At 38.2% G+C, this 19521-nt stretch overlaps 1 protein-coding gene across 7 annotated transcripts in view; it reads right to left on the bottom strand.

The window, feature by feature from the left end:
- Positions 1-19521, bottom strand: part of DNM1L (dynamin 1 like) — a 90672-nt gene that overhangs the window by 62482 nt on the left and 8669 nt on the right. For 3 of the 7 annotated variants that reach the window (XM_030804865.1, XM_030804863.1, XM_030804869.1), the window contains exons 2-5: positions 7103-7250; positions 2831-2869; positions 1284-1330; positions 476-547 (exon numbers count right to left, since the gene is read on the bottom strand). In XM_030804865.1, the coding sequence (XP_030660725.1) occupies positions 476-547; positions 1284-1330; positions 2831-2869; positions 7103-7250 (306 nt within the window). Of the gene's footprint in view, positions 1-373; positions 381-475; positions 548-1283; positions 1331-2830; positions 2870-7091; positions 7251-19521 lie in introns of all 7 variants that reach the window. The other 4 variants (XM_030804866.1, XM_030804868.1, XM_030804870.1 and 1 more) reach the window with 2 other exon arrangements.

Here is a 19521-nt window from a genome sequence, read left to right as displayed (position 1 = left end):
ATTTTCACAATCTCAGAAAATAAGAAAATAACCAGTTGCTAATGTATTATTTTCATTTTCACTAAAAAAAAGAAAAAAAAATTCCCAATTTGTCTCTTTGCTTTCATAAGCAAATCTAGCAATACACAGGTAAGAAAAAGAACTCCTCAAAAGATATATATATATAAGTGATACAATGCTTCCTGAGTTAGAGTACAATCAATCCATCAGAAAAAGATAACTTATTGTAGCAATATTAAGTAGAATTATGTAATAATGTGGTATGTACATGGCAGGAACAAGAATAAACATCTAAATAAAATATTTGATTTATATGAAAGCTTTAAGAAAGAAAAGGGATTTTAAGCAAAGTTCTATATATCTGTGAAAATACTCCATTTGTTTCAAAGTCCATTATGAATTTACAGTGTCCATCGCTTCACCTCAATTATGTACTTACTGATGCTTATGCCTTCTAGCTCTAAAAGATGCCTACCTTATTATTTCCTGAAATTCTTTCTGTTTCATTTTCAATTTCTTGTCGAATTTCATCAAAATCCGTGTAGAGCTAAAAATTTTTGAAATAAAAAAGCATAATATTCAAAATAAGATCAAAAGTTCTTAAGTTGGAGGGGGAGTCCATATACTTCAAGGATGTCTATGTATTTGCTTCAGAGAATAAATAAAATTCTAATGTATACATATTTTCTGAGCTAAGGATTCATAGTTTTTTTATGAGACTTTTTTTGTTTGGCTTTTTTTTTTTCTTTGAGACAGGGTCTGACTCTGTCACCCAGACTGGAGTGCAGTGGCACAATCATGGCTCACTGCAGCCTCAACTCCCATCCTCAAGCCATCCTCCCGCCTCAGCCTTCCAAGTAGCTAGGACTACAGGTGCATGCCACACGCGGGGCTAATTTTTTTTAGTTTTTATAGAGACAGGGTCCCCCTATATTCCCAGGCTGGACTCGAACTCCTGGGCTCAAGTGATCCACCCATTTTAGCCTCCCTAAGTACTGGGATTACTTGCATGAGCCACTATGCCTGGCCATTATGAACTTTTCAAAGCTTCCTGATCCCACAACAATTAAGAATCACCAAATCACAGAGAAAATCGGCCTCAATTTCAAGTGTTTTCCAATAAACAACTGTGGTTAGAAACGTTACTAAGATTTATTTTATAAGGAATAGTTATAGTTACTTTAAAATAACATAATTGCCAATGATTAGAAACTAAATTATCAAGTATTCATACAAAATATTATTTTCAACATTATTACTTCATTATATGCATGTGTGATTACCTTATTTTTGGTGTGAAGAAATTTACCCCATTCTTCTGCTTCCACCCCTGGAAAAAGAAAAACTCATTTATTGGAAACTATGGAAACTACTTTTTATCTTTAGGAATTCAAAAAGGCAACATAATAAAACACTTGTTAACTTGTATTTAATTTTGCCATTAAGTACAAGCTAACAAGTATTTTAAGGTCTGCTAAATTATATTTTTCTAAAATTGTATTTTCTGCTAAATTATATTTTAAAAATTGTATGGTGTATTTCAAAAACATGACCAACTTCAGGCAGAGCTGCTCACAGGTCTTCCCACTAGTTGAAATCTAGATTTTGCAAATAAAATTGTTTATTTCTCTTCATATTTTTTTGTGTCGTTATATTACAGTAAAAAGAATATTCTTTAGTTTTGAACATCTTACATATAAAAGCAGTTTTCTGACAAAGTAAAGTTAGTAGCTAAGAAGAAAAATTAAGAATCCCACTGAGTAGCGCAAAAAACGTATGTAACAGATTTACACATATGACTCAAGGAAAAATAATACAATGTGTCAATGAAACAGCTAATTCTTCAGTTCTTTTTAAAAATTTGGTTTCCTGTTGGTTACCTGTAGAGCCACAACTTGCTGTTCCTTTAAAGAGCTCTCTCATTATTATAGAGCTAGCTGCTTTGTAATTTATACACACTTTCAAGGTGATTTTCCCCCAGGGTCAAGACTGTTTTCCCTTGGAACTGGAGGCAGGAAAGAAAGAAAATGGAAGAAAAGGAAAAACAAGAACCCTGGTATATGCAGCGTAAGGAGTTGCCACTCTCCATTAGTTTCCAGTCATAGGTCTGTTCCTCTTGTACTTGCTGAAGGAAGGAAAATAGATTCACTGTTGCACTGTGTGAAGTAGTCTAAAACTTGGAGAGCAAGATATAGTCAGTTTTTCCCAGAAAAACTAGAACTGTTTAATTGTGGAAAGATAATCTAACTTTATCTTCTCCAAACAACAGCTGTTTTGCTTTTGTCAAATTTAGAAAAGGTTAAAATACCTTAATAAGTGTATTGAATAATGCATATCAGCCTCCTGAAGTCTAAATAAAAATGATTATAAGATATTCAGACAAACAGAGGAGTGAGTCGGTCTTTTGGTGGAATAAAGGTAAATAAAACCGGATCCTTTTTGCAGATAAAATGCTCACCTACTTGTAGCTTAGTACCTTCTTCCAAGAAGTCTCATTGGAGGACTGGAGTAATCTAGGTGAACAGAACTCACAAAATGCAAGTACTACATACCAAAGAGCTGTTTCTAATTTATCTTATTATATTTAAAAAGGCTTGGCTTCACAAGCATGTCTTCAAAAATAAAAATAAAATAAATTACATTCACCACCAAAAAAGCTTGCATTTTGATGCAATGCCAAAAAAATAACAAGAACCACTAAAACCTGCAATCAATGTGGATGGGCAAATAAAAATGGAAGAAAAAAAATGCACACAGCCTGTAATAGTACATAAGCACACATGCAGGCATAAGAGAAAAAAAGGGTCAAAAGCAAATGGATAAAGGAAACCTTTAGAAAGGTGTCTTGAGTTTTTCCATGTAGCAGGGTCTGTAGTTAAAGAGAAACAGCACAGAATAAGTTTAGTGCTTATCCCTAAAATTTTAAACCTTATTAAAAATTCAAATGTGCAGAAACCTGATCACATTTCAAATGCACATAGCATTCAATCATTCAAAATTTACTGACGAAAGTAAAGTTAGTGGCTAAGAAGAAAAATTAAGAATCCCACTGAGTAGTGCAAAATACAACTAGAATTAGAGGGATGTATATAATATTTTTAAGTCATAGAAACAAAGCATATTGCTTGCCATAACTTATTTTTAACATTTTTAGGAAACAACCTTTCCAATATGATTAGTTATATCTGGCTTGTCTGAAAGTAGTTATCTCAATTGATTGTTCAGTCAGTTACAGATGGAACTCCTTGTTCTACTCTTTCCCGCCTTCTCACTACTGCACTTGACTACTCTAAAAAATAAAAATTAAATTTTTAAAGTTAATAAAAAAGTTATGTGACCATTATTTCTAATTCTGACACAAATGAAGCACAATTAATTCACTATTCAAAAATTTGGGTCGGGTGTGGGGCTCACACTTCTAATCCCAGCACTTTGAGAAGCCGAGGCAGACGGATCACCTGAGGTCAGGAGTTCAAGACCAGCCTGGCCAACGTGGCAAAACCCTGTCTCTACTAAAAATGCAAAAATTAGCTGGGCGTAGTGGCACACACCTGTAATCCCAGCTATTCAGGAGGCTGAGGCAGGAGAATTGCTTGAACCCAGGAGGTTTCAGTGAGCTGAGATCATTGCGCCACTGCACACCAGCCTGGGCAACAGAGCAAGACTCTGCCTGAAAAAAAAAAAAAAAAAAAAAAACAACTTTGTCTGAGGTATCTGATAACCTACTACGGGAAAAGATAAATTGCCTGATTTTTAAAAATCTACAAAATATACTAAATACATCTTTCAAAACCTTAAAAGTTGGTAAGTATATGCAAATGTTTGCCCCATTAGCTAAGACTGGACTGTATAAGGGTATTTTATTTGAAACATATATCGGATTTAATAGAACACCGCAGAAAGTTAACTCTTCACCTTCATGGTCTCAATCCAAAGGGAGACTACTATGTGTATCACAGCACCCTATGCAGAAAAATTAATCCTTTTTCCTTTAATTCTAATGTATAATTTTACTGCTTTTTGGGGGGCAACTGATTGCTTTTACAAATAGGCTACTTAATGAAATGGGGGTAAAATTTCAAATTATACCAAGATTTTAAGCATTATTCTATGAAACATGTTTGCATTTTTTTTTTTTGAGATGGAGTCTTGCTCTGTTGCCCAGGCTGGAGTGCAATGGCTTGATCTCGGCTCACTGCAACCTCCGCCTCCCGGGTTCAGGCAATTCTCCTGCCTCAGCCTCCTAATCGATTAGCTGGGATTACAGGCACCCGCCACCACACCTAGCTTATTTTTGTATTTTTAGTAGAGACGATGTTTCACCATGTTGCCAGGCTGGTCTCGAACTCCTGACCTCAGGTGATCCACCCACCTCAGCCTCCCAAAGTGCTAGGATTACAGGCGTAAGCCACCGCGCCCGGCCTATGTTTGCATTTTTTAAAAAGAAAACAAAAAGCTTTTGCTTTAGTTCAACAACTTTTCTCCCCAAAATAAATTCTTTTTTTTTTCCACTTTTTTTTTTTTTCAAATTTCTACTGACACTGTTCAGAAGTATCATATATAGCACAATTTTGGCCTTGAATCAGCATGCTACTTTTGGATTTTGTCTCAAAGGAAAGCTTGATTTACTTCTTACAAATATATGAAAGATAACTGTGGAGTTCTATTCAAACTGAACCACCACTCCACTCTAAAACATAGTTTAGTATTGTTTTTAATAAAAATTTAACAGAAAATTCGTTTACATTGGCAGAAGTAGGCAGCAAGCTGAGATGACCATAAATCTACATATTGACACCCCAGTTATCCCACAGTTGACAGAATGAAGAATCCTATGCTAAATAAATTTCCTGATGATTGAATTATACATATTAAACACTAAGATATTTTACTTTAGCCAGTTTTGATGAAGCTACATCTAAAAGGGATTATACTTCTCCATGTCATCTTAGAATGTATCTTACTCTGCATCTACTATTGGTAACCTAGGTCTTTGTCACGTAACTAAGCCTTCACTGGCTAAAATCCCTACACAAAATGTTAGTAACTGATTTTTTTTTTTTTGAAAGTTTATCTTTTCCTCCCTTTCTCCTCTCTTAGTATCATGCTGTCAGGTAGTTCACACTCTTCTAGCTAACTATTATTGTTTATCTGCTTCATGGTTTCTAATTTTCTCTGGGTTAGAATGATTTATGATATGCTAGAATTGTTTATTCCAAAGATAAAGAAGCTTTGATGAAAAACTAACGAACTGTCTATGCTAGAATAAAACACGTGAAATCTAGTACTCAAATTTATATAATCCATATTGTGTTTGGGGTAGTTGAGTTGTCATTTTAAGCAAATATATACACAAAATGAGCACTAAGCTTGGAAAAAAACAGTAGGTAGGCAGATTTACTGACCAACCACTAAGAGGAGACATCAACGAAATAGAGTGGACATAAAAACAAAGATACCAAAGAGCTGACACTACGATAGCTGAAATGTACACCCTTTTCTAACAAGCACAATTTTATCTAAGGAAACACTGCCCACAATTCAAATAGTTTCTGAGAGATAGGATATCATGGGCCCTCTCAAGGTGACAGAAGAAAATGAAAAGTTAAAAAAAAAAAAAAAAAAGAGAGAGAGAGACCTAATCTCATATAGTGTCTTAAGGTCTTAGTTTCAGGTGTTTGGTAAATTTGATGAAATCAGTTAGTGGGGATGAAATTTTATAAGTGTTATTCTATACATTTGAAGGTGAACCCCAGATTAATCCAAAATGATTAAATTCAAGGTTCAGAACTTCAATAAGTATTAGAGAAATTCAAAGTGATGAATAACATACCCAGAAGCTACCTAATGTAATTAAAAGGCTCTCACATATCCACTGGCAGTCTATCTAAAAATATTACTTGCAGCATCTACAACTACACTGACTTGCTTCAGTGACTAACATTCTAGAGTCATAGCAGATGCTCATGAGGTTTTTTTCCCCATTAAAAAAAAAATTCAAGTTATCACCACCAACAGCTCCTACAGTAAATGAAAAAATCAGACACGGAAATTAAGTTCAATTTTGTCAAAACTATCATCCTATCTTAAATCAGAATAAGAAGTAGAATAAAACTGCATTGAAAACAGATCTCTGCAGATAAGTAACAGATATGCTACTCTGCTGCAAAAGTAATTTAATAATTAGAGCTATGTTACAGAGTTCTATAAATAAGAAAGTCTGAGCCAAATACTGAACTAAATAGGAAGATTAAATACATTACTCTCATTCAACATTTCAAACCTCATTAATATAAGTGTAATTAACATAGGATACATATTTGATAAGCAACTTAAAATCTGCTGACAGACACAGCATTCCCTATTTTCAATTTAATCAAAAAAGAACAGTTATAAAGGACGATGCCTATTTTCTTCTTTTTTTTCTTTTTTTTTTGAGACAGTCTCGCTCTGTCGCCTAGGCTGGAGTGCAGTGGCATGATCTCAGCTCACTGCAACCTCCGCCTCCTGGGTTCAAGTGATTCTTCTGCCTCAGCCTCCCGAGTAGCTGGGACTACAGGCATGTGCCACCAAATCTGGCTAATTTTTGTATTTTTAGCAGAGACGGGGTTTCACCATATTGGCCAGGCTGGTCTCGAACTTCTGACCTCATGATCCGCCCGCCTCGTGATCAGCACTTTGGGAGGGCAAGGCGGGCGGACAACTTGAGGTCAGGAGTTCGAGACCAGCCTGGCCAACAAAGTGAAACCCTGTCTCTACTAAAAATACAAAAATTAGCTGGGCGTGGTGGTGGGTGCCTGTAATCCCAGCTACTTGGCAGGCTGAGGCAGGAGAATTGCTTGAGCCCAGGAGGTGGAGGTTGCAGTGAGCCAAGATCGCACCACTGCACTCCAGCCTGGGCAACAGAGTAAGACTCCCATCTCAAAAACAAAACAAAACAAAAACTACTCTTTTTTTACATTAAGAAAGATGCATACTACTTCTCACAGGACTTCTAATTATGCTACAGTCACTAATTTCTAATTATCGATTCATATCTTTTTAAGAATAGATCAAAAATGAAGAACTGTAAAATAATTCTTATCTCAAATCTGAAATTTACCATTTTCTTCTCCTGTTGTTTTTCGTTTATCTTCTTGTGAAACATGGACCAGTTGCAGAATGAGAGGTCTCCGGGTGACAATTCCAGTACCTCTAGGAAGCAGGTCCCTCCCCACCAGGCTTTCTAGCACTGAGCTCTTTCCGCTGCTCTGAAAACAGAATATATACAAGAGCAAAATGAGTTTCTTAACACATTTTTTGTTAATTCAATAAACTATACTAACAAACCAGCATACAGAATTATTTTAAAGGAAAAATTAGTGCAGAGACTTTTTTTTTTTTTTTTTTTGAGACGGAGTTTTGCTCTTGTTGTCTTGGCTGGAGTGCAATGGCACGATCTCAGCTCACCGCAACCTCCGCTTCCCGGGTTCAAGCAATTCTCCTGCCTCAGCCTCCCAAATAGCTGGGATTACAGGCGTGCACCACCACGCCCGGCCAATTTTTTGTATTTTTAGTAGAGATAGGGTTTCTCCATGTTGGTCAGGCGAACTCCCGACCTCAGGTGATCCGCCTGCCTCAGCCTCCCGAAGTGCTGGGATTACAGGTGTGAGCCACCATGCCTGGCCACAGACTTTTTAAATGAAAGATAATTTTATTTCCTATTACATGATCTATTTGTTTTTAAGCCAAAACGAGAAAATAAAAGCCCTGTTTTCCCATAATTATCCCACCTATTTTGATACTCCACCAACCAGGTTTCAAAACCTACACAATACTGGTATATATAAAATCATGCCTATAATATGTAGTTATTTTACTGTAAATGGGACAGTAATGCATATCTTTTTCTCTAACCTTCTATTTTTATTAATTATTATTATTACAGTGTGTCACTCTATTACCCAGGCTAGAATGCAGTGGTGTGATCACAGCTCATTGCAGCCTTGACCTCCCCAGGATCTGGTGATCCTCCCACATCAGCCTTCCCAGTAGCTGAGACTACGGGCATGCGCTACTATACCTGGCTAATTTTTGTATTTTGTAAAGGTGGGGCTTTGCCATGTTGCCCAGGCTTGTCTCAAACTCCTGGGCTCAAGCAATCCTCCCACCTCCGTCTCCCAAGTGCTGGGATTACAGGCATGAACCACTGCTCCTGGCCTAACCTTTTATTTTTAATGTAATAATCAGGGATATTGTTCCATATCAATACATTATCTACTTCTGTGTTAATCCCAGCACTTTGGGAGGCTGAGGCAGGCAGATCACTTGAGGTCAGGAGTTCGAGACCAGCCTGGCCGACATGGCAAAATGCTCTCTACTAAAAATACAAAAATTAGTTGGGTGTGGTGGCACGCGCCTGTAATCCCAGCTACTCAGGAGGCTGAGGCAGGAGAATCGCTTGAACCCGGGAGGTGGAGATTGCAGTGAGCCAAGGTCGCACCACTGCACTCCAGCCTGAGCATAGAGTGAGACTCTTTCTCAAAAAACAGAAATAGCTAAAACAGTATTCTACTATGTATAAAACCAAACCCGAACTGATGAGCATTTAGATGGTTTTTGGTTTCTGCTGTTTTTAACAATGCTGCAATGAATGTGGTAATACATATAACCTTATTCACTTATTATCTCACTAGATTTACTTCATTTAAGTTAAATTGCGGTTATTAACGAGCATACAGATTTTAAGCATTCATAGATACTGCCAGACTGCAAAGAAGAGAGCATCAAGCTATACTTCCAAGAGTTACCAGTTTGTTCAATTTGCTACAGTTCCATCAGTATTAAGCATCATTGCTTTCTTTTTTTTTTTTTTTTTTTTTTTTTTTTTTTGAGATGGAGTCTTGCTCTGTCGCCCAGGCTGCTGGAGTGCAGTGGCACAATCTTGGCTCTCTGCAACCTCTACCTCCCAGGTTCAAGCAGTTCTCCTGCCTCACCCTCCCAAGTAGCTGGGATCACAGGCGTGTGACACCACGCCCAGCGGTTTTGTATTTTTAGTAGAGACAGGGTTTCACCATGTGGGCCAGGCTGGTTTCAAACTCCTGACCTCAAGTGATTCGCCCGCCTCGGCCTCCCAAAGCATCGTTTTTTGAATCTTTGCTACTTTGATAGATGGATACCAACAGCTCATTTAAATTTACATTCCTTTATTATTAAGGTCAAGCATCCTTTTGATTAATGGCTTTCTGTATTTCTCCTTTAGTGATTTGCTTATTCAAATGCTAGCATTTTATATATTTCTTATTAGTTTATAATAAAGTTTTTTATCCATAATAAGTGTTTCATTTTTCGTTGTTTTAAATATTTTCCAACTTTTTATTTTGAAATTTTCAATGCCACAAAAAAAGTTGCAAGAATGTTAACAGTGAATACTCATATATCTTAACATTAATTCACCACTTATTAACATTTTGACACATTTACTTTATGTCTCTCTCTCCTTACATGTACACACAAAGACTTTTTTTCCTTTTGCTGTCCCATTTGAGAGTTAGTTACAGAAATCACGATACTCCATTCTAAACATTGTGGCATGCATCTCCTAAGAACAAGGGCATTCTTCTATAGAACCACAACACAATGATCACATGCGGGATTTTTTTTTTTTTTTTTTGAGATGGGGGTCTCATTCTGTCATTCAGGCTGGAGTGCAATGGCGTGATCATAGCTCACTGCAGCCTCTAACTTCTGGCCTCAAGAGATCCTCAGGCCACCTCAGCCTCCTGAATAGCTGGGATTCCAGGAGCCAGCCACCACAACACTTACATTCAGGAAATTTAACATATATACAATACCAATATCCAATTAATAAATAATCAAAAATATCAATACTAACAGCTAATGGGATAATCAAGTAATATATAAACCTCTATTATACATTTTAAAAATTTCTAAATTTGCCATTTTTCTTAAGTTTGCAATAAACTTATTTTTCTATACAGTATATTCTATATTTTTTTCTTAGTCAAAACTTGTACTTTAAAAACTTATTTTCTACAAATGCAAAAGTCCTAATTTCATCTGTTATGTCAGACAGGGTCTGCAGGAAGCAGATGGCCCACTCAAATTAGATTAATTTAAAGAGGGTTTATTTACAAAGGGACTATTTACAAAGCTGTGGGTGAGGCTTATAGGAAATCACAAGGGATATTGCAGTAACCCAGGCTAGTAACAAGAGAGCAGCTCTCATCACCCCGAAGCCTAAAAGGAAGGACCAGGACTAAGAGTGACACAGCCAGCCAGCCCCAGGCTCCTACATACAGAATGTATGAGATGGGGGATCAAGACCGGGACTTTTTTTCTCCTCTTTCCTCCAATTCCCTGCCAGGGCTCCTCATTTCCACACCCAAATCAGAAGACAGAGGACACAGGGGCTCATTCATGTTGTCCAGAAAGGTCCCCTATGATGGAAAACACAAATGCTGAATGGATCTGGAGAGTTAAATTGAAGAATGTAAGACATGTCTGCGAAACTGCAGTTGTGATATCCAGGGTAGCCCCTCTCATTAAATAAAACAGGGTGCTTTCCATCATTTCATTTCTGTACTCTGATACTGTACTCTGAAATAATTTTAACAACATATAGACATTTCCTGTTCTTTATATGTCTGACAAAATGTGTCCATAAAAAAAATCAAATTCTCTGATTTTCAAATTTATAGGCATAACTACTCATAATATTCTTAGAATTTGTTCATTTTTCTTATTTCTAATATTTTACATTCTTTTTTTATGAGACTTTCCAAATGACTATTAAATTGATATTATTGGCCAAATATTTTGCTGATTTTGCTTTGTAATTGATTTTTTTAATATTGCTAATTTCTTCTTTTTTTCTCCTGATGAAAGGAGGGTTTATCTGTTCTTTAAAAAACCTCCCTGAGTTGAAACATTAGCTTTTTTCTCTATTTCAGCTACCAACACTTGCAACCCTCACCCACCCCTAACATAAGCATACATTCCTATAATCAGTCATCTCTATCTTCTTTCTTCCACACCAAGGGCTGTGGTTCTCAATGACAGTTTGCGACAGAATTAGAATAAAACAATTACTTGATGGCTTTTTATTTCATGTTACACACAGATTGTCAAAATAATACCACCGATACTACCACCACCACCATTATTACTGAAAGTAGTTTTTAAATGTTTTGCATATAATCCCTCCATCCTCCTTCCCACCTCTTTACAGGCCATTATCTTCTTTCAAACCCTCATTTGGTCTTAGTTACACGTGATACAAATCACCAGCCTTTAATGTGTCTCTAGACATTCTGATTCTGACACCCCTTCTCTAGTAGATTCCCCAGGAAGGGCTAATGGGAACAATATTCTTCAAATTCTAGCATATTGTTTGTGACTTTTTTTTTTTTTATTTTTTTTAGAGAGTCTCACTCTATCACCTAGGCTGGAGTGCAGCGGCATAATCGTGGCTCACAGCAGCCTCCATCTCACTGGTTCAAGTGACTCTCTTGCCTCAGCCTCCCAGTAGCTGGGATTACAGGTACCCCACCACACCTGGCTAATTTTTGTATTTTTAGTAGAGACAGGTTTTCACCATGTTGGCCAGGCTGGTCTCAAACTCCTGACCTCAAGTGATCCACCCACCTTGGCCTCCCTACTGTCATAGGAGAAAGGAGACAATGAAATTCCATATTTAAGATAAGAAAGTGTACACCAGCCCGGGTGTGGTGGCTCACGCCTGTAATCCTAGCACTTTGGGAGGCTGAGGTGGGCGGATCACTTGAGGTAAGGAGTTTGAGACCAGCCTGGCCAACATGGTGAAACCCCATCTCTACTAAAAATACAAAAATTAGCCGAGTGTGGTGGCAGATGCCTGTAATCCCAGCTACTCAGGAGGCTGAGATAGGATAATCACTTGAACCCGGGAGGCGGAGGTTGCAGTGAGCCGAGATCGTGCCATTGCACTCCAGCCTGGGTGACAAGAACAAAACTCTGTCTCAAAAAAAAAAAAAAAAAAAAAGGCAGTAATCTGATTTTTTTTTTTTTTTTAGAGACACTGTCTAGCTCTGTTGCCCAGCCTGGAGTGCAGTGGTGCAATCACAGCTCACTGCAGCCTCCAATTCCTGGGCTCAATAGATCCTCCTCTCAGCCTTCCAAGTAACTTGGACTACGAGCTCACACCACCACACCCAGCGTGTGCATGCATGCATGTGTAGACAGGGTCTCACTATATTGCGTGTGTGCGTGTTTGTGTGTGTGGAGACAGGCTGTCTCACTATATTGCCCAGGCTGGTCTCAAACTCCTGGGCTCAAGCGATACCCCCACCTCGGCCTCTCAAAAGTGTTGGGACTACAGGTATGAGCTACCACACCTGGCCCTGATTTTCCTTTACTTATAAAGGTGAGAGATTTTGTGACTTCTGCCTGTATGTCTGAGGATTTTTATTTTTCCTTTAAAGTCCCATAATTTTTCTAGACTGTGTCTCACTGTTGGTCTACCGTGTCACTGTTCTTAGGTATGTGCTGTACTCTTCCAAAATTTACTTCCCCATCTACTTTTATTTCATTAAAATTGTCTTGTATTGTAATTTTTAGTACCCATTCTGTTCCCTTGCTATAGTTTTCTTCTTTGGGGACACCTAATTTACATATGTTGGATTTTCTTCACTTGTTTCCAACGTGTCAATTTCTACAAAATTCTTTTTATATCTCTTTATTTTTAATGTCTTTCTCCTTTTCAGCTTCTTTCCCTCATAAGGTATTATCTGTTACGTTTACTCGCTCTTGTGTTCCAATTTGTCATCATTTCTAAAATAAATTTTGTTTCATTTCATTCATTCATTCATTTAATTTATCCCAGACAAGGTCTCACTCTGTTGCCCAGGCTGGTGTGCAGTGGCACCAGCACACTCACTGCAGCCTCAACCTTCCCAGGCTCAGGTGATCCTCCCACCTCACCCTCCTGAGGGGCTGGGACTACAGGCATACACCATCACATCCAGCTAATTTTTCTATTTTTTGTAGAGACAGGGTTTCATCATGTTGCCCAGGCTGGTCTCAAATTCCTGGACTCCAGCGACCCTCCTGCCTCAACCTCCTAAAGTGCTGGGATTACAGGTGTAAGCCACCATGTCCAACCATTTTCTTTTATTTATAATAATACTTCACTATCACTTAATTTTTTAATTTTTCTTACGCAAATTAATTTTTGAAATGTCTTATCATTGTAGTGTCTTCTGTCTTGCCTTTTGTCTTAATATCTCACAGTTTTTGTTTGTTTTCTAAGTATGTCTTTCTGGTGTGCTTTCATTTCCTTGTCTAAGGGGTCTTGTTTTTCTTCAAAAATTTGCATGAGATTTGACAACAATCATTTCGTACTGTTGACTTTTGAAAGAGGCTTGGCTCTGAATAGCTATTCTGCCTTTATACTCTAAAACTCCCTCTTGTTGTTTTCATATAGTATTCAAAAATAATAGTTTCTTGCTTTCTGAGATATCTTGGCCCTGTTTACCTCCCTTGCTTTTATCTGGACCTTCTCTTTCCTTGGTCTGTATTCTTCAGAGGATACTCAATTGTATCCTCGGTTCCTTCTTCTTGTGAGGAGTGGGCCTGGAAGGGAGCTCTGGTTAGTTTTTAAAGTTTCATGAAGGAGTGCTAGTCTCTTCAGACTTTAAAACTGATCCCTTTCACTCACCCATTATCGATGTGTGCAATACCCTTCCCGAATTCCCATTTCAGCTGGTATTCTAAAATCGGCCATTTAAAAAGCTTTCTAGTGATTGCCTTTGGGTTATTTACAATTCTCCGCTCCATCAGATGTTCCACTGCTTCCTTCTGCTTCTTCCAGTATGGATAACAATGGTTTGTTCCCAATCTGCTGGTATTTGAGCGTTTGTAGAGAAACATAGTCAACTAATTTTCTTGTACACGTTTTCTATGTGTTTTTGGTTTTCCTATCCTATTTGTTCTGTTTTAGGGGAAAGTCATATAGATATTTAGGAAACTATTCTACCACTGCTGTCATCTTCCCAGGATCCCTAATATGGATATTTAATCCACTAGAAGTATCAAGACTAATGTTTAGTCTTATAAAAGTTATTTTATACTTCAGTCATAAAAAGGAATAAGGTACCGATGCACGCTCCAACATGGATGAACCTAAAAACATTATTCTGCTAAGTTAAAGTCAGTCAGTCACAAAAGACCACATATTATTTGACCCTGTTTATATGAAATGTCCAAAATACGGCCAGGCGCAGTGGCTGACGCCTGTAATCCCAGCACTTTGGGAGGCCAAGGCGGGCGGATCACAAGGTCAGGAGTTCAAGACCAACCTGGTCAACATGGTGAAACCCCATCTCAACTAAAAATACAAAAATTATACAGGCAAGGTGGCACGCGCCTGTAGTCCCAGCTACTCAGGAGAGGCTGAGGCAGCAGAATTGCTTGAACCCAGGAGACGGAGGTTTTAGTGAGCCAAGATTGCACCACTGCACTCCAGCCTGGGCAAGACTCCATCTCAAAAAAAGGGAACTGTCCAAAATAGGCAAATCTATAGCTAGAAAGTAGATTATGTGGCTGTTTAGGGATAGAGTGAAGAAGACTGGGGAGTGACTACTAATGGATACGAGGTTTCTTTCTGGAATGATGGTATATTCTAAAATTAGTTTAAAGGTGATGGAAAAGCCAGGCAAGGTGGCACATACCTGTAACCCCAGCAATGTGGGAGGCTGAGGTAGGCAGATCACTTGAGGCCAAGGAGTTAAAGACCATCCTGGGCAACATGGTGAAACCTCATCTTTACAAAAATAAACAAATTAGCCAGGCAAGGTTGCACATGCCTGTAGTCTCAGCTGCTCGGGAGGCTTAGACAGATGGATCACTTGAGCCCAGGAGATTGAGGCTGCATTGAGCCGTGGTCATGCCACTGCACTCCAGCCTGGGCAAGAGAGTGAGACCCTGGCTCAAAAAGAAAAGAAAAAAGAAAAGTTTAAGGTGATGGTTGTGCGACTCTACAAATATGCTAAAAAAAACACTGAATTACACATTGTAAATGGGTGAATGTTATGGTATATAGAGTGTATCGCAATGAAGCTGTTAAAAAACAAAATAAAGGAGAATGACTTCTTAAACAATATACAAAGTGTACAAAACCATAGAAGATAATTCAACCACAATAAAATTAAAACTTCTTTTCCTCATAGAAAAAATTCAGGGAAAACATTTGTGATCCATAAGTAACTGGTAACCAAAATGTATAAATAACTCCCACAAATCAAATTTTTAAAAATACCTAACAGAAAATAATGTGCAGAGATATGAACAAAAACTCACAAAACAAAACCTCAAAGAGCCAAGAAATATGATAAGATGCTCACACTCACTAGTAATCAGGAGGATGCAACAGAAACCACAATGAGGTACCATAAATTTAAAATGTGACCATAGAAAGTATAGATATAAATAAACAAACTTCACTCTGTTGATGGGAATGTAAATTACAGCCATCCTGAGGAGCAATAGCAATATCCAATAAATATACCCTATGGTCTGGCAATTCCACTCCTTGATTCATTAGAGAAATTCTCAAACATGAGACATTTATATGAATATCCGCAGTACCATTGTTTACAAAAACAGCTATAGCAAACACTGGGGAACACACAAATTTCAATAGGATATATTCCTATAATGGACCATTATATAACAGTATAAGTGAACAAACTGGGATTATATGTGTGTATATAAATTTCACATGAGTGCATAAAAAAAATATACAGATTACAGCTACTTCGTGACTGACAGTGAGTGGAACTTCCACAGTGATATATGTCCCTATTACACTGTGAAAATGTACAAATACCTGAAATGTAAAAATGAGCCTAATGTTAAGATGGATGGGAAGGACACTGTGACTGGTTCTGTGTGGAGTTTGGTAGCACTGTGATTCATCTGATGCTTCTAGAAACCACAAAAAGCTATACATTGGAGAAATTATGGACTCTGTGTTCTTATGACGACTAGTTAGTTCTGAAGCACCTGGACATTACCTGAAGACTTCATTGTTGGAACAGAAGATGACATTTCATCCCTGACTCCAGTGGAGTTCAAATGTGAATAAAATGATATGAACCGCTTTGGTCATTTCAGAATTAGACTGAGTCACTTCTTGGAAAATATAGCTCCTAAACCCCAGTTTAGGTGCTGTTAAAATAAGTATCACCTACCTAACGGGTACTCCTGGTGACTGACTCTTGGAGACTCTAGAATGCACCAAAACAAACAAACAAACAAACAAATTCCATACATTCAAACTAAAACTTTTAACATGTTGTCTCTATTGCTGAGATCCCAGCAGGACTTCTTGGAGCCTGTGCTTAACTTGATCTCTCTGCTTAGATTTTAATTAATTTTACTTAAATGTAAATCTTATTCTATAGAATGGAATGAGCAAAATTTAAAAAAATTAAAATACATACCACCCAAAAAGAAAAAAAGAGAAAATGGTTATAGTATGAATGAATACAGAATTTTATAATCACAATTTCCCTTAGAACTCTAAATTTTAAACATTTCTCCATGCAATAACAGTTACTGTGACAGACTGGAAGTCTAATGCCAGTCTGATTCTCTTTCCCGTTTGAGAAAGCTTTTTTTTTTCCTCTCTCCTATTTCAATTTAGAAGCTTGTAGTATTCTTTTGTTTTAATTTCAGAAATTTAACCAGGGTATGTCTCTTCTCTCAATATTTATGTGCAGCAATTGAGACCTGAAGATGTCATACTTCAGCTCTGGGGGAACTTTTCTCTTTTATCAGTTAGGATTATTGTTTCTCTCCTCATCTGCTCCAAGGGCCCTTAACCAATCATCTATGATCAGGCTTTTGGCTCTCTTAGCTCTCACCTTCAATCTCTTATCTCTAATAAATTCCATAACATATGTTTTTGATCTGCCTTTTTAGGACAGGTTGTAACAGACTTAATTGTGTCTTCCCAAAATTTATGTGTTGAAGCCCTAACCCCCAGTACCTCGGAATGCGCCTATATTTGCAGACAGGGCCTTTAAAGAGGCGATTAAGTTAAAACAAGTCCGGCTGGGCATGGTGGCTCATGCCTGTAATCCCAGCACTTCGGGAGGCCAAGGCGGGTGGATCACGAGGTCAAGAGATTGAGATCATCCTGGCCAACACGATGAAAACCCAACCCCGTCTCTACTAAAAACACAAAAATTAGCTGGGCGTGGTGGCACGTGCCTATAGTCCCAGCTACTAGGGAGGCTGAGGCAGGAGAATCGCTTGAACCAGGGAGGCAGAGGTTACAGTGAGCCGAGATCGCACCTCTGCACTCCAGCCTGGCGACACGGCGAGACTCCATCTTAAAAAAACAAGGCTACTGGGGCGGTGGGCCCATAATCCAAACTGACTGACATTCTTACAAGAAGAGGAAATTTAGACACAGAAGACACCACGGACACAGCAAGAAGGCAGCCATCTACGAGCCAAGGAAAAAGGCCTCAAAAGAAACCAAACCTGCTGACACTTTGATCTTGGACTTCTAGCCTCCAGAACTGTGAGAAAATAAACTTCTGCTTTTTAAGCTACCCAGTCTGTGGCATTTTGTTATGGCAGCCCTAGCAAACTAATACAGAAGTTACAAACTCAACTGCCCACACATGCAATTAATAAATCAATCCAGACTTTGGTCAAAATGACATCAGAATGTCAATCATACTTCAGTAAAGTCATTATTTTAATGCCATCAGATTGTATTCTCCTGACATTTTGTACATGAAAAATAAGAATATTCCTAACATCTGCCCCAAAATGCTCATTTTTCTTAAAATGTACAGCCATTTTAATCAGTAGTAATGGCTAACATTAATCGAACATACTACATTGCTACTACCATTCCAAGTGATTTACCTCATTTAAGTCTAAGAACTCTATGAGATGGTTACTATTTAATTCTCACTTTATATATGAGTTAGCTGAGTTTCAGAAAACTTATGTGGCCGGGCACGGTGGCTCACGCCTGTAATCCCAGCACTTTGGGAGGGCGAGGCGGGCGGATCACGAGGTCAGGAGATTGAGACCATCCTGGCTAACACGGTGAAACCCCGTCTCTACTAAAAATACAAAAAATTAGCTGGGTGAGGTGGCGGGCGCCTGTAGTCCCAGCTACGCAGGAGGCTGAGGCAGGAGAATGGCGTGAACTCAGGGGGGGGCGGAGCCTGCAGTGAGCCGAGATCGCGCCACTGCACTCCAGCCTGGGCGACAGCAAGACTCCGTTTCAAAAAAAAAAACAGGAAAATTATGTAACTTGCCCAGATATACTTAGGTAACAAGTAATAGGGATGAATCATAACCCAGTAGTCTTCAACTTTCCCACTTTTGATGCAGATGTAGAAGCAGGAAATATTTCATTGCTTATTTTACACTATAAAGAAAGAACAGCACATACATGATGATAACTGGCAACCAGGAAAGGCAACTGAGAGCAATAGGAGCTGTGGCTAACAAGATATTAACTGATCCACCTAAAGCAGGCATTATTCAAATCCACTGGGAATATGGGTGGAAGGGTTATCAGATTTTCTGATTTTTTTAAGGCAAAACCAGAAATCTGGGCCTTTCAACTAAATCTACCAATTTTTAAACATTGGCAACTAATTCATTTATTTTTAATACTGTATGTGTCAACACACACAGACTAAATGAAACACATCTGTGGGCTCCCAATGTTTTACCTCTCATCTAGATTCACTACTATAAATGGTACTGGCTTCTTCAACAATTGGTTCTATCAGTGCTTTTTCCCGCACCTGGTGATTTAAACATCCCATGTCTGGGTTCTTCCCAGGAAGTCGAGTAGCTACAGGAGTTCTAAAGTGGCAAAAATCACAGCTAGCTTGCTCTGAAAATCGGGCTCCACTGGCACTACGAGGCCTTCAGATTTTTTTCTCCACAAACTCCCAAAGCTGATTCAATATCCTGTATTATATTTAGGAGCTAAAGATTTGTGTGCCTGGTCTCAGTGTCATCTTTTAGTTTTAGTTTCTTCCAAACTGCACTGTATTGGGATTTTTAGTGTTTTGAATTTATATTTTGAGATGTGGCCTTTCACTGAAAAGGTTTTGTTGTATTTTCAGCTCTTCCCTAATAATCAGCATCAGTTGGGGCTGAGGAGTTAATAATGTTCATTCATATCATTCATACCACATTAACCAAAGCTGATCCCTTATTTAACTTCTAAGTTTTAATTTTTCATTGTGTAAGGCAGACCTCTCCATTCTTTATTTTGATATTAATATAGTAAAGATATACTTCTCTTATTTTACTTTTTATTTTGAAATAATTTTAGACTTACAGAAGGTTTCCTTAATATTTTCACTTATTTAAATAAAATATTTCTGGCCAGGCGCGGTGGCTCACGCTTGTAATCCCAGCACTTTGGGAGGCTGAGGCGGGCGGATCACAAGGTCAGGAGATCGAGACCACGGTGAAACCCTGTCTCTACTAAAA

The sequence above is a fragment of the Nomascus leucogenys genome, chromosome 23, assembly GCF_006542625.1.
Source record: "Nomascus leucogenys isolate Asia chromosome 23, Asia_NLE_v1, whole genome shotgun sequence".
NCBI classification, from domain to species: domain Eukaryota; kingdom Metazoa; phylum Chordata; class Mammalia; order Primates; family Hylobatidae; genus Nomascus; species Nomascus leucogenys.
The sequence above is the reverse complement of the archived record's forward strand: the minus strand, read 5'-3'. Positions and strand labels throughout refer to the sequence as shown.